At 41.3% G+C, this 15,515-nt stretch overlaps 1 protein-coding gene across 9 annotated transcripts in view; it reads left to right on the top strand.

Annotated features, from left to right (window-relative positions):
- The window catches only part of CUNH3orf20 (chromosome unknown C3orf20 homolog), a 117,329-nt gene that overhangs the window by 45,274 nt on the left and 56,540 nt on the right, over positions 1–15,515 (top strand). For all 9 annotated transcript variants that reach the window (XM_073901703.1, XM_073901700.1, XM_073901704.1 and 6 more), the window contains 2 exons: positions 4,012–4,126; positions 5,485–5,737. In XM_073901703.1, coding sequence (XP_073757804.1) covers positions 4,012–4,126; positions 5,485–5,737 — 368 coding nt within the window. The remainder of the gene's footprint in view (positions 1–4,011; positions 4,127–5,484; positions 5,738–15,515) is intronic.

Here is a 15,515-nt window from a genome sequence, read left to right as displayed (position 1 = left end):
CTGAAAAGTCTATCAATAGGCAGCTTTAGGCATGGCTGGAGCCAGACCCTCAAATGATTCCATCAGATCTTCCCATCTCTTGGCTCTGCTTTCCTCTTTATTGGCTTCATTCTCAGGGAGTTTCTCTCCTTATGGTGACAAGATGGTCATGGGCATCTCTGGGATCGTTATTCTACCAGCTTTGTTCTTCCTAGGAGGAAAAGGGCTTCTCTTTCCTAAGTGCTCAAGTAGAAGTGCCAACACCAACATTGCTGCCTCTGCCTGAAGTGGCCGCTGTGGCCAGGAGCACATGTTGCTCTCACAGGCCAGGCTTAAGTATCATGTCCATCCTGAGAGCTGAAGGGCATAATCAGCCCAGGTATACCACCTGGGTGAAGGATGGGGCAGGAACATCATGGTGCTGTTACCAGAAGAGGGAGAGATGATACTGGAAAGAATAACTACCAATGTGTGTTAATGACCCTCTCCACCACCCCCTTTCCATCTCAAGGAGAGTCCGCCTCTCCCTCTGCTTGGCCCTCCCAGCCATGACTCATCTCTATTCTAGCACTCCTTTATTTATAAACCTATCTTCTCTACCAGACTGAGAATTCCCTGTCATTCCTACTAATGTCTTTCTCCAGGGTTCCAGAATAGGACTGCTTCAAATTAAGTACTTACTAAATGTTTGTTGGGTGGGCAAGAAAAGAGTGGAGACTGAAAGCCCAGATCTTCTATTTGCTGTGTCTTTATGGATCCTACTGTGTGCCTGATCCTGAGTCAACATCATGGAGAGAGATAGAGAAGATGGATCCCCAATCCCTGAGGGGTTACTGGTCTAGTTGAGAACACTTGACATACACCGTGAGACTAGGGTAACCAAGGGTTCATTGATGGAGCAAGCCACTTGCATTGCAAACAGTGTGCTTTGCTGGGATTAGTTCACTGGGGAAGGCTCCTTGGAACAGGAGCAGAGGGACCCACACCTCCCAATTTCTGTGGGCTCAGTCCCGGTTTATACCTGCCAGCCTGGAGGAATTTTTTTTTTGAAGATTTTATTTATTTATTTGACAGAGAGAGACACAGTGAGAGAGGGAACACAACCAGAGGGAGTGAGAGAAGGAGAAGCAGGCTTCCCGCTGAGCCAAGAGCCCGATGGGGTCTCGATCCCAGGACCCTGGGATCATGACCTGAGCTGAAGGCAGATGCTTAAGGACTGAGTCACCCAGGCACCCCCAGCCTGGAGGAATTATTAATAGCATCCTCTTTCACTCTCAAAAGTGTCCTGGTTTGGATGTTCATTTATATGATCATCCAGAGGGCAGTTCACCCTCCTCATGTTCCTGTCTGGGACTGAGCAAGGCTCTTGTGCTGCAGGGACATTTGCCACCAACATGCCACAGGCTCATAGACTCACAGAGCTGACAGAGCCCATTAGGAGCAGCCAGCCCTATATTCTCACTTTACATGGGGACATGGAAGCAGGCATTTGTGAGGGACCCATGCTATATGAACAAGACACAGAGAACACCTGTGTTTCTCTCGGAGGAGAGCATTGCACCTGTTTCCCCACCACCTTTTCATTTGAGCAGCATTTCAATTTCATTAATTCATTAAATAATTCAATAAACATTGATTAGCACTTGCAGTGTGCCAACTTGGCTGCTGGGATGTAGAATTGGAAGAAATCTCACTCCCTCTAGTCTCTAAAATACCTTCTGTCTAATGGAAGGGGGCAAAAGCATCAACACCAGTTGTAATCCAGCTGGATTGGTACAGTGTGCCAGGGAGAGGGGCACCATGGGAGCTGCTGGGGTACCAGGAGAGAGTGTTCGTTAAAAGGGCCCCATAGGAGCACCCAGGAAACTCAGATGCCTGTGACTTCAGGCTGCACCGATTACTTTAAAGAGAAGAAGAACCCCGGGTTTTGATCCATTTGGGCTAAGATGATGATCATGCTTATTGATGAGTCCACCTTGCCCATTTGGTTCTATGCTATTACTCTACTCTAAAAATCACTTTTTTTGTATGTTATATGACTAAGTACACACGATGTATGAGGTCCTATGTCTCTATTTCTTAAAAACCTTTTTAGACTGTGTTCAAAAAATGTGAACTTATTTTTCTTACCAAAGGCAATAAATATTAGAGAATTGTTCTTTCCCATAAAATGGTAGTGATGCTTCGTTTTCCTAACAACCACTTGTTTGGTAGTCACTGGAATCTGGATCACAGCTAAGAACCAGGATGTAAGCAATTAAAGACCCCCATGAACAGGCAAGAGAGGTCACTCTCTGTCCATGTACCAAACATGCCCTCTGGGCCTAGGAAAACCCCTTAATAATTCAAGTCTTATTTTATCTTACCTGAATGCAATCTTAGAAGCGAGAACTAGAAGTCCAGAGCTGTGCGGTCCAATATGGTAGCCACAAGTCACAAGTGGCTCCTGAGCACTTGTAATGTGAGAAGTTTAAATGGAAATCGGCCAAAAGAGAAAATACACATTGTGTTTCAAAAACTTAACATGAAAAGAAAATGTAAAATTTCTCATGAATAGTTTGATTCCATGTTAAAATAATCATTTTTTTGATATATTGGGTTAGATAGATATGTTGCTAGAATTAACTTTACCTTTAAGAGCTTTTTTATGTGGCTACAGGAACGTTTACAACCACATGTATAGCTTGCGTTTTATTTCTAGTGGACTGTGTGGGTCTAGAAGGTGGTATCTTCATCAGGGAAGCTCACAGAGGCAGTTTGACAGTGTGGTAGAACGCAGGAAAGTTATTTAAAAGGACATCATAATTCAAAAAGTGTAACTGTTTCGGGGACATTTAGCGTAGGGCTAAGCAGACCAGTACATTAAAACAGCTTCTGGAAACAGTGCTGGGTTCTAGTCAGTAGTCATTGGTGCTGACCCAGAAGACTGACTTGCCGTAGAAGCGTCAAGGTCATAACCCCTTCTGTTTGAGATAACAGATTTCAGACTAGATAAACAACAGCAAATGAGGAACTATCGGATTTATTGTAGGGAACATGATTTCCAAATTGTTGACTTCAGCTGCCAGGTTAAGCATCTTGGGATACTTTGACACGAAATCTGGAGGCCCAGAAAATTGGCTCATGTTCGATTCTTGGGCTGTCAGAGCTGCAAGGGGCCCCTGAGAGAACTTGATGATTGTGCAGGCTGGCCTAGGCTAGGAAACAGCCATAGAGCCTTGGGCTGGTCCCTTCCATTTCTGGGCCTCACTGTCCCCATCTGTATAGTGATATGTAAGGGCCTACCCAGCTTCCACACTCTCCCACCTGGGACTTTTACAGTCCGTTCAACTTCTTCCTATGTCTGTGTGTTTGGGGTTGGTTATCGCTCATCAGCAAAATCCATGGCAGTCTAGAAAAGCTGAGGGTGGGAGGTAGGGTGGCCTCCTCCCACTAAGTTCCCATCACCGAGAGGCTTGTTAAATGGCTCCCCCAGACACGCATCACCTTGGAAGGAGCCACCTATCAGAGCGACAAGCAGAACAGCAGTCTCAGCTTTTATGGCCCTGCAGCCAGGCTCCTCACTAAATATTTCTATCAAGGCTGCACTTTGAAAGTGAGGCAACACCTCAATTTAAATGCTTTATTAGCCCAGAGCGCCACCTCAAATCCTTTTTGGAAGCAGGCTGGGTATAAATTACAAATAAATAAATAAAATTAGCCTAGAAGCAGCAGCTGAGGCCAAAAACCAGAAGGATGGTTGAGGCTTTGCTGTTAATTGGGTGCATCCTTTATGGAAGTCCTGCCTGCAGGGTAAAGAAGGACACATAGAGTGACCATCATTCTTCAGAAAATCTGTCCACTATCCATCCCATTCTCTCTACCTGAGGCTTCAATTCCACAGAAATTGGACTGATGTGCAGGAATTCACTGAGCAGACGGGGAGAGAGGTGTGTACCAGCAGAGGGGACGACACCTCCTCCAAACCAGAGCAAAGCCTAGTTGTTGGTGGGCTGGGCTAATGGGCTTCTCTCCTCCTTGGCCTTTCCCCAGCTGCTGACCCGCATGGATGACAAAATATTTAAGATGAACCGAGCTCTGGCAGAGATCAAGAAGCGGTTTAAAAAGACAGTGTCACAATTTATGAATTCTGTCTTGCTGGCAGCAGGTAAGGGGCAGAAAGGTGGGGGGTGCCTATCTGATAACTTCCTAAATCTTGGGTCACCTTGCAAGGCATCTCTGAGGACATCTTTTTACCACCCAGGGAGATGGGTGGACAGGGTGACTTCCTCATTGGTAGATGGGTGATAAGGCTTGGGCCTCTGAAGCAAAGGTACTTTCTCAGGGCCATGTCACGAGTAATGGAGGCCTTCACCACCTTCAGTTTCTGAGGGCCTTCCCGTGTGTCCTCAGTGTCTCCTGTGGTTTTTTTTATTTTCCTGGGCCTCCCATTGTTGTTCTGTAACTCTCTCTGACCTACTCCTCCATCTGGTTCACCTTTCAGCTTTATCTCCCATATTGTCCATCCATTTGTAGATCCTGTTCCTCTCCTTGTGGACAGTCTCAATAGAAGAGAAAAAAGCAGCCAGCTCACCAGGCTGTTCCTGTTAGGCCCCCACAGGGCTCCCCCTGGGGCCAGCCTGGTGACCTCAGGACCCCTCCCACATTGAGGCTCTCCTGCTGATGGGCCTGGAGACAAAGGAACAGTGACTTCCATTCTGTGCCACCCCCTGGCTGGTTCCCAGGGGGCTGTGCTCCAAGGAGTTTCTCCTCATCCCTAAAGACTCAGTTCAACTATATCCCTCCTCCAGAAAGCCTTCCCTGATTTCCCCAGCAGAATGAGTCTCATACTCCTCTGGGTTCCCACAGCACATACAAAATGTACTCTAATTATAAATCTTAACCTAGCATTGTGAATATTTCTTTGTTTGCCCATCCCCCCTGTACCCTGGCTTGGAGTTCTCAGAGGCAGAGAACCCTGTTTGGGTCATTGGTATATTCCCAACATCCAAGAAATGTTTGATAGGTGAATGAAGGAATGAAGGTCCTGGGCCTCAGAAGTTTTCAAGTCTAGTAGGGAAACTAAAACAAGAATACAAATAAATACAACAAAGAAAGTGATGGAAATTACTTAAATCCAGAGATATAGGGAACAGCATTCCCAGGGAAGAGAACAGTATGGATGCATTGTGTACCCTGCTTCTATGAGTGCAATGGATGACACAGAGCTGAATGAAACATAGGCTTCTTGGCAGAAGAGGGATCTCAGCTGGGTCTTGACAAATGAATAGAAATGAGATTTGATTTTTTTCTTATATTCAGCCAGCATTTACCGATCCACTAACTGTACTAGGGTTGGAGCTCTGTGCCGGACAGCAGAGGGGAGGCAGCCCGGCGGGAGAATGTGCAAGAGCGGAGGAGTGGCGTGGAAGATAAGCTGAAAGGCTGCTGATATGCAGAGCCCCACAGCAGGTCAGGGAAGGCTGGGCCACGAGGGAGAGTGACAGCTGTGTCTTCTGTTAACAGGCCTGTTCACCATAGAATACCCAGTTAAGGAAGAGACAGAAATCAGTCGAGCCAAGGTAAAATCAAGTCCCTATCTCGAGCGGAGCACCAAGCCAAGTTTATACACGGGAGAAGCCCTCTTATTACGATCTCAGTCAGCCCGACCTGAATCCTCAATTGGAGAGTCTTTGAGGGAAGAGCCTGGGTCTGTTTCTATAAGCCCCACTCGGAAGAAGAGCATCAAGATCCAAGCCAAAGCCGTGGTCACACCCAGGTGGGCTTGGGCCTTCATTTCTTCTGGCCTCCATGTGTCAGACATGGTGATGGGCAGTAGGCTCACAATGGAGAACAAAAGAGATGAGGCCCCTCCTTCTTGGAGCTGAAATATTAGGGGCAGGGCAAGATAGACAATAAACACATGAAGGAATGAAGTCATTTTAGGTAGTGATAAGGTCTAGGAAGAAAGTAAATCAGGGTCATGGGTTAAAGCAGAAGTTAGCAAACTAGGGCCATTCACCAAATCTGGCCCCCTGCCTGCCTTTTTATGAGTGAGCTAAGTAAGAGTTTTTGCCTTTTGAAGGGCTTGGGGGGGAGAAGGATCAGAAGAAGAATATTTTATGACATGTGCAATGATATAAAATTTAAATGTCAGATCCCTAAGTAAGGTTTTATTGGAACAGCCATGCCCACTCATTTACATATTGTCCATAGCTGCTTTCCTGCTAAGACAGATATGTTGAGTAATTATGACTGAGACCATCTGGCCTGCAAAAACTAGAATATTTACTATCTGGCGCTGTATAGAAAATGTTGACTACTGCCAGGGGTGGAGGGTGACTGGGAAGTGGGGTGGGAGGTGCTAAATGAGACAGCCAGTCAGGGAAGGCACTTCTGAGGAGGTGATATTTAAATGGGGACCCAGGATGAGTGATGAGAAATAGGCAGCCACAGAGAAGGACACGGGGCAGGAACAGCAGGCAGAGGGTAGAGCAAGCAGGGACCTGCGACAAGAACATACCACCATGCTGGTCTGTGTGAGGGAAAGAAAGACCAGGGCGGAGCATGGTGATGAAGAGGTGACAGGGCTGTGAATTGAGGACAGAGAGATAGGCAGGAGCCAGATCAGGTGGACTTGTTGGTGTTGTAGGAAGCCATCCCATAACTTTAAGACAGGAAGTGGTATCATCTGATTCATGGGGTTTTTTTAACTTAAAAAAATAAAAATATGTATCTTTTATATTTTTCTATTTTAATTTCATATAATATTAATTATATAAATTTTAATATAATATTAAAAGGCTTGGGGGAAAAGCATTTTGAGGGCCTCATTAAAGTATTTTAATATATTAGTATAATATTTCTATATAAAAATACAGAAAAATGAACAAATCCTAAGTGTATAGCTCAATGCATATCACAAAGTGAACACACCTTATTTTTTTTTAAAGATTTTATTTATTTATTTGACAGAGAGAGAGAGAGAGAGAACAAGTAGGCAGAGAGGCAGGCAGAGGGAGAGGGAGAAGCAGGCTCCCCACGGAGCAGGGAGCCCGATGCGGAGCTCGATCCCAGGACCCTGGGATCATGACCTGAGCCGAAGGCAGCCGCTTAACCAGCTGAGCCACCCAGGTGCCCCAAGTGAACACACCTTATAAACAAACCAAGGCATAGAACACTACCAGCTCCTTAGAAGTGCCCTCTTGTCCTTGCCCTCCAAGACTTCCTCCTCAAAGGGAAGAGTTCTAGCTTCATACATTTGTGGGGTTTTTTTAAAAAACTTTATTGAAATGGAACTATTCAGTATGTATTCTTTGGCATCTAGCATCTTTTGCTCAACATCATAATCATGAGTTGTTGTGTATAGCAGTAGTTTTTTCATTCTCATTGCTGTATGATAACGTATTATTTGAATACACTACTAATTGTGCATTCTAATGTTAATGGCTCTTTGGGTCGTTTACAGTTTTGGTGATGACAAACTGTGCTAGTGTTAGCATATGTCCTTATTTATGGTGGGTGGAGCCCGGTGCAGGGCTCAATCCCAGGACCCAAGATCATGACCTGAGTCGAAATCAAGAGTTGGATTCTCAACGGACTGAGCCTCCCAGGCGCCCCTATAAGTTATGTTTTTAATTTAATTTTTCTATTTGTTGCTGGTTATAGAAACGCAGTTGATTATATCTCAATTTAAATTTATTTTTAACTTACTTACAGTAAACTTTACTCTTTTTGGTGTAAGTCTGTGAGTTTTGGTAAATGCAGAGTTGTGTAACCACCACCATAGCCAAGACACAGAATGGTTTTATCACCTCCCACCGGCCCACCCCCAAATTCCTTCATGTGGCCCCTCTGTAGTCAAACCCTTCACTCACCCTTAATCTCTAGCAACCACTGGCCTGTTCTTTGTAACTATAGTTTTGCATTTTCTAAAATGTCATATAAATCGGATTATACTCTGTGTAGCCTTTTGAGTCTAGCTTCTTTCACTTAGCATAATGCATGCAAGATTTATCCATGTTGTGGTACATATCAACAGTTCATTTATTCTTATTGCTGAGTAGTATTCTCTTTCAGGGAGCCCTAACACTATCCCCACATTCAGAGATTTACCAGAACTCATGGGATTCAGCATATAGTTGCACGAATGTATGAGGTTTATTCTAGTGAAAGGATACGTGATATGCCCTTTTATTTCTGATGGTAATTTGGGTTTTCTCTTTTATGTTGGTCAGTCTGGCTACAGTTTCATCAATTTTATTAATCTTTTCCAAGAATCAGCTTTTGGTTTCATTGATTTTTCTCTATTGTCATTCTGTTTTCAATTCCATTTTTTCTGCCATTTACTTTTATCTTCCTTTTGCTTGTTTTGTGTATAAATTGCTTTTTACTAGTTTCTAAATTGTAAGCTTAGATTATTAGTGAGGCCTTATTTTCTAATATGCGCTTAATTCTGCAAACTTCCTTCTAAGCATATTTTGCCTGCATTCCATAAATTTTGAAATGATGGATTTTAATTTTTATTCCATTTAAAATATTTCCTAATTTCCCTGTGATTTCATCTTTGGCCCAAGGGTTATTTAGAAATCCAGTCTCTAATTTCCAAATGTTTGAGGATTTTCTAGGTATCTCTTTGTTATTGATTTTTAGTTTATTTCTGATATAGTCTGAGAACATACTTTGTATGATTTCTATTCTTTGAAGTTTGTTAAGGTTTGTTTTATGACCCCAGAATGTGGCCCATCTTGGTAAGTGCTACATGTGCCCTTGAAAAGAACTGTATTATGCTCTTGATGAATGGAGTCTTCAGTAAATCTTTCAATAGAGGATCATGGACAAGTGTCAATGAGGTCCAGTGATAGTGCTGTTTAGTTCTTCTGTATCCTTGCTGATTTTTTGTCTTCTTGATCTGTTAGTTACCGAGAATAGAGTGTTGATGTCTCCAAGTATGATTGTGGATTTATTTTACCTAATTTCTTAAAATATGTATAACTGTTGAAAGCAAAAATTATAACATTTTTGAGGTTTTTTGATATATGTCTTCAATATCTTCAAATTTTATTATATCTTAGCTTCATCAATCTTGGAGCTGTGTTGTCAGGTATAGCATATTTGGCTCTTTTATCATTATGTAATGTCCTCTTGATACCTGGTAATTTTTCTTGTTCTGAAGTCCACTCTGTATAATAATAATATACTCACTTCAGATTTCTTTTGAATAGTATTTGCTTGGCATAACTTTTCCATTCTGTTACTTTTAATCTATCTGTATCATTAAAGTATGTTTCTTGTAAATAGCATGTAGTTAGGTCTTGTATTTTTATCCAATATGATACTCTTTTAATTGGTGTGTTTAGACCATTTACATTTAATATAATTATTGACATAGTTAGATTTAAGTCTACTATTTTGTTATTTTTCTGTTTATATCCTGTTTTCGTTTTTTGGTTTTGTTTTGTTTTGTTTTTGCTCCTCTCTTCTCTCCTGCTTTCTTTTGAATTGCTTGAATATTTTTATTTTTATTTATTTATTTATTTATTTTAAGATTTTATTTAGGTAGAGTGAGAAAGAGCACAAGCAGGGCAGAGGAACAGAGGGAGAGGGAGAAGCAGACTTCTGCTGAGCAGGGAGCCCAATGTGGGGCTTGATCCCAGGACCTGGAGATCATGCCCCAAGCCAAAGGCAGACACTTAACTGATTGAACCACCCAGGCACCCTGCTTGAATATTTTTAGTATTCCATTTTAATTTGTCTATTGGCTTTTTAGTATATCTCTTTGTTTTTTAATTTTTCTTTTAGTGTTTGCTTTAGGATTTACATTCTATATGACTTACCTTAAACACCCTATTTAGGTTTAATATTGCCACGTTAAGGGAAATGTAGTAATCTTACAACCATATATTATTCCTCTTTATTCTCCCCCCATTATAGTATGGTTGTCAAATGTATTACATCTACATATATTGAAACCCCCTAACAATGTTATAATCTTTGTTTCAACAGTCATAAATTTTAAAGAACTTAAGAAAAGTAATTTATTGTATTTACTCAGATATTTATAATTTCTGTTGCCCTTCTTTAATTTATGAAGTTCTGAGTTTCCCTCTGAGTTCATTCTCTTTCAGCCTGATGAATTTCTTCTAGCATTTCTTTTAGAGCAAGCCTGTTGGTGATAATTCTTTTTTAATTTTCCTTCACTTGATCACATCCTCATTTTGCCTTAATTCCTGAAGGATATTTTCACCAGATATAAAATTCTGGTTCAACAGCATTCTAAGTATATTTAGTCAAATATTTATAATTTTCTTCTTTCAGTACCTTAAAGATATTCTCGTTTCATAATCTCCACAGTTTCCGATGAGAAATCCACAGTCATTTAAATTGTTGTTCCTCCATATGTACTGTGTCCATGCCCTTGCTGCCACTGCTATAGCAGTGCAGTTCTGCTGCTGAAACTGGCCTTGTAGCAGAGCCAGGAGAGGAAAAAGAAGACATAAAGAGAGAATTCTCTTCACACTCCCAGAATCACAGGGATCTCTTTTCTTCTTTCTTTGGCTAGAAGAAAGTTCTTTCCTCAGGGTTTTTATTAACCAGTTCCACTGTTCCCTTCAGATTCAGTTCACCTTGATTGCATTTCAAATATTCAACCAATTTTGTAGTCCCAACATAAATCTAACTTGGTTTTGATACATCCCCTTTTTATATATTGCTAGATTTGGTTTGCTAGTATTTTATCTAAGATTTTGGTACTTGTGTTTATGAGAGAGATTGGTCAATAATTTCTCCTTTCTTGTCATGTTCTGGTCAGGCCGACCTCTTAAAACAATCTGGGAAGGGAGCACCTGGGTGGCTCAGTTGGTTAAGCATCCAACTCTTGATTTCAGCTCAGGTCATGATCTCAGGGTCATGAGATTGAGCCCCACATCAGGCTCCACTCTTAGCGTGGAGTCTACTTGTCCCTCTCTCTCTCTCCCCTCCCCCTCCCTCCACTTAGATGTACCCACGCTGCTCTCTCTCTAAAATAAATAAATAAATAAATAAAATCTTTTAAAAAAAACAATATAGGAAGAATTTCTTACTTTTTTATTAGCTGCTATTTGTATACTTGAGTTATTTCTTCCTTAAATATTTGATAGAGTTTACCCAGTAAAGCCATCTGCCCTGGAATTTTCTTTCAGTGGAAGTTTTAATTAAAACTTTTATTTTTAATAGATATAGGAGTATTCAGACTTTCTATTTTGTGTGTGTTTATTTCAGTAAGTCAGATTTTCCTAGGAATTTACCCATTTCGTCTAAATGTTTAGATATGTTGAAAGAAAGTTTTTCAAAATATCCTCTTGTGATATTTAATGACTACATATAAATGATATATAGTGATACCTCCTTTTACATTTATTTGTGCCTTTTTTCTTTTTTTCTCCAACTATTCATTTAGGATTATTTTCCTTCTGCCCGAAGAACTGCCTTTAGAATTCCTTTAGTATGTCTGCTCTTGGTTTGTTTGTTTTTTTTTTGCCTCAATATGTCTTTATTTCACTTTCAATTTTGAATGATATTCTTGTGATTGGCAATTATTTTGTTTTAACATTTTAAAGATGCCTCACTGTTGCTTTCTGACTTCTATGACTTCTACATTTCTATTAAGAAGTCAGCTCCCAGTCTTGTTACTTATTGTTGAAGGTCATGTGACTTTTTTCTCTTTTTTTTCTCTCCACCTTTTGTTAATGGCTTTTCTTTAGTTAGCAGTTTTTCCATGATGTGCCAAGATGTGATTTTTATTGCATTCATCTTGTCTGTAGGGCTTCTTGACCTGTGGTTTTCAATGGTTTTTGGAAATTCTCAGTCATATTTGATTTTCCTTTTCATTTCCTTTTGTTCCTCTCTCCCTTCCTTCTTCCTCTTTTTCTTCCTCTCCCTCTCCTCTCAGCCTGGGACTCCAAGTATATCCATGTTACACCTTTTCACTGAGTTCCATGCATTTTTTTTCTATTCTATATTTTAAATCCTTTTCTTCCTTCTGTTCTTCAGTCTAGGTATTTTCTACTGACCTATCTTCCAGTTTAATAATTCTCTCTTTATTTATTTATTTATTTGAGAGAGAGAATGAGATAAAGAGAGCATGAGAGGGGGGAGGGTCAGAGAGGGAAGCAGACTTCCTGCTCAGCAGGGAGCCCGATGCGGGACTCGATCCCGGGACTCCAGGATCATGACCTGAGCCGAAGGCAGTTGCTTAACCAACTGAGCCACCCAGGCACCCAATAATTCTCTCTTTAAATGTATTTAAACTGCCGATAAAACTTATCTCTTGAATTCTTGATTTCATTTATTCTATTTTTAAGTTGTAGAATTTCCAATTGATTCTTTTAGTTTTATCTCTGATGAAATTCTTCATCTTGTCTCCTATTTTCTTACACATATTAATCATGGCTACTTTAACATCTGTGTCAGATATCTGCAATATCCCTATCCTTATGGATCTGTTTCTTATAGTTTTCAGTCAAACCTTGACTTTTTTTATCTGATTTTTTTGTGTATGCCAGACACTCTGTATGAAAAAATAGAGAATTTGAGGCTCTGGATAATGTAATGTTCCTTCAGAGAAGATTTACCTTTGCTTTCAACTGTCAACTTGGCTAGGGCCAGATCACCCTCATACAGATAGGAGTTGAAGCTGTGTTTCAGTCTTTGGGAGGGCTTGTCTCCTTCTGTCCCACTTCTATTTTCAGGTATAGTTCTTCAGATCCTCAAATAAAAGCCAGGATTGCTTATCAGGGCCATCTTCTTTGGCAGGCCCTGAACTTCTATTTCCACCCCCCCATGACCCCTGAACACGTGCATGAGAAACTCTTCTCACCTTCTCAGCCTGTCATTCCCAGGTTTCACTTTCAGAATCAGAATTTGCTTGAGGGGTAAAGCTGTCCTATATGTCACACTTGCTTTTCCTGTTTTCCCTCTTCTTCCAGATCCTGACCCTGCAAGTTCTCAGTTACTTGTGAAATGCAGTTAAACAGATTTTAAACATTTTTTTGTTGAGTTTTTCTCATTTTTCTCAGAAAGGACAGTTCGTCTAAAACCCCCTAGTCAGCCATTGTTGGAAGTGGGAACATTTCTTTTTTTTTTTTTTAATTTTTTTATTGTTATGTTAATCACCATATATTACATCATTAGTTTTTGATGCAGTGTTCCATGATTCATTGTTTGTTCATAACACCCAGTGCTCCATGCAGAACGTGCCCTCCTCAATACCCATCACCAGGCTAACCCATCCCCCCACCCCCCTACCCTCTAGAACCCTCAGTTTGTTTTTCAGAGTCCATCATCTCTCATGGTTCGTCTCCCCCTCTGACGTACTCCCCTTTTCTTCCTCTCCTGTTATCTTCTTCTTTTCCTTTTTTCTTATAATATGTTGCGTTATTTGTTTCAGAAGTACAGATCTGTGATTCAACAGTCTTGCACAATTCACGGCGCTCACCGTAGCACATACCCTCCCCAATGTCTATCACCCAGCCATCCCATCCCTCCCACCCCCAACCACTCCAGTAACACTCAGTTTGTTTCCTGAGATTAAGAATTCCTCATATCAGTGAGGTCATGTGATACATGTCTTTCTCTGATTGACTTATTTCACTCAGCATAACACCCTCCAGTTCCATCCACGTCGTTGCAAATGGCAAGATCTCATTCCTTTTGATGGCTGCATAATATTCCATTGTGTATATATACCACATCTTCTTTATCCATTCATCTGTCGATGGGCATCTTGGTTCTTTCCACAGTTTGGCTATTGTGGACATTGCTGCTATAAACATTGGGGTACACGTACCCCTTCGGGTCCCTACATTTGTATCTTTGTGGTAAATACCCAGTAGTGCAATTGCTGGATCGAACGGTAGCTCTAATTTCAACTGTTTGAGGAACCTCCATACTGTTTTCCAGAGGGGTTGCACCAGCTTGCATTCCCACCAACAGGAAGTGGGAACATTTCTGATTCCTTTGTGGGAAAATTATTTTAGGGTGGAAAGAGTAGAATCAAAATAGTTGGACACTATTTTAGTAATCCAAGTGACAGTGATATTGTGCTATCAGGAGTAGTAGCAGAAATAAGGAGAAAATTGGGCATATCTGTAATAAATTTTGGAAGTAGAGCTAACATAAATAACTGATAGATGTGGTGTAAGAGAAAAGCAAGTTATTATGAATGACTTTGAGGTATTTGGCTTAAATAACTGAATGAGGATGGTGTCATTAACTTGGATGGGGAAGAGTGAGGGCAAAGTAGGTTTAGGAGGAGTTAGGTGAGAATAAATGTGCAAATTACAAATATACTCCTTTCAGTATGCATTGGTACCGATATGAGCAGGGATCCTGACCCAGATGGAGAAAATTCAGGATTCATTCAGAGCCATGTTAGGAATTTTCATAGAGCTATTCAGTGGACCCCTGAGTCTTTTTCTCCTTTGATCTTAAAACTCATTCTCCTCATGTGACGGATAATGTCCCTAAACCCCTGAGGTTATAGGAATTAACCAAGTTTATACAACTCTAGGACTTTCTGGTCTAAGTAGGTCAAACGTTCAAAACCTCACTTTCCTTATTTTTCAAAAGGGTATACTAATCCCTGACCTGTCTACTCTCTCCCTGTATGCTCTTCCAAGTTCCTCTGAAGGGCAAAGACTATTAGATTTGCAGAAATGCTATTTAAGCGGTAAGTGCTACAATAACATGGAGTATGTATTTTCAGATACCTCAGAAACATTGTGGAAAGTGAGGAAGGAACTAACAAATATGTTTGTCTATTACACCAGAGCTGCCTTACCATATTCTTGGGTTAGGTTTTCCTTAGGCAGCAGGCTACAAGGCAGCAAGGGGACCAGGGTTTATGTGGGAAGCTGGGAGAGAGTACTCCCTCTCCAAAGGTAACAGTGAGCAAAGGTGAACAGAACCTATAAAAGCCCCCTTTCCTAATCTTTCTTCCAGTCCAGGAGCCCTACATGGGATGTTGAATAGCAGAGCACCAAGCAGGAGAGGCATTTTCTAGCCACTCTAACATCTGTCCTATCTGGAAAAACAGGCAGCCCAAGTCTGGACGGGGACTGAAGGCAGGAGCTGCTAGGCTTGGGAACTTAAATGCTGGCTTTCAGCATTGCAGATGCCAGAGCTGACAGGTGGAGGGTGGGGGCTGTTCTAAATGGATGGGCCTGTCTGAAGACTAAAGTCAAGTTAGAGTGGGAAGGGGAACCGTTGATGAGACCAGGCTACAGAGTTTGGATTTGACCTGCAGGGCAAATGACTAAGACCTGGACAGAGAGCAATGGGGAGGATCTTCTGATAGGAGCACTGATCTGTGGTTGAGAGGAACATTACCCCATGGAGAAGGAATTGGAGAAGTAAATGTCCAACTGTATGCTCCTCCTTCCTTCTGATCTCTTGCTGGTGCTCCCACTGGCACTACCCAACCAGAGCTTCTTAATGCCTGTATAAACAAAAGCAAATATATTTCTTCTTCTCCTTCTTCTTCTTCTTCTTCTTCTTCTTCTTCTTCTTCTTCTTCTTCT

This window comes from Callorhinus ursinus, unplaced genomic scaffold, assembly GCF_003265705.2.
Source record: "Callorhinus ursinus isolate GAN/ISIS: 27379988/994484 unplaced genomic scaffold, GSC_fseal_2.0 scaffold15, whole genome shotgun sequence".
NCBI classification, from domain to species: Eukaryota; Metazoa; Chordata; class Mammalia; order Carnivora; family Otariidae; genus Callorhinus; species Callorhinus ursinus.
This window is presented reverse-complemented; position numbering and strand designations above follow the sequence as displayed.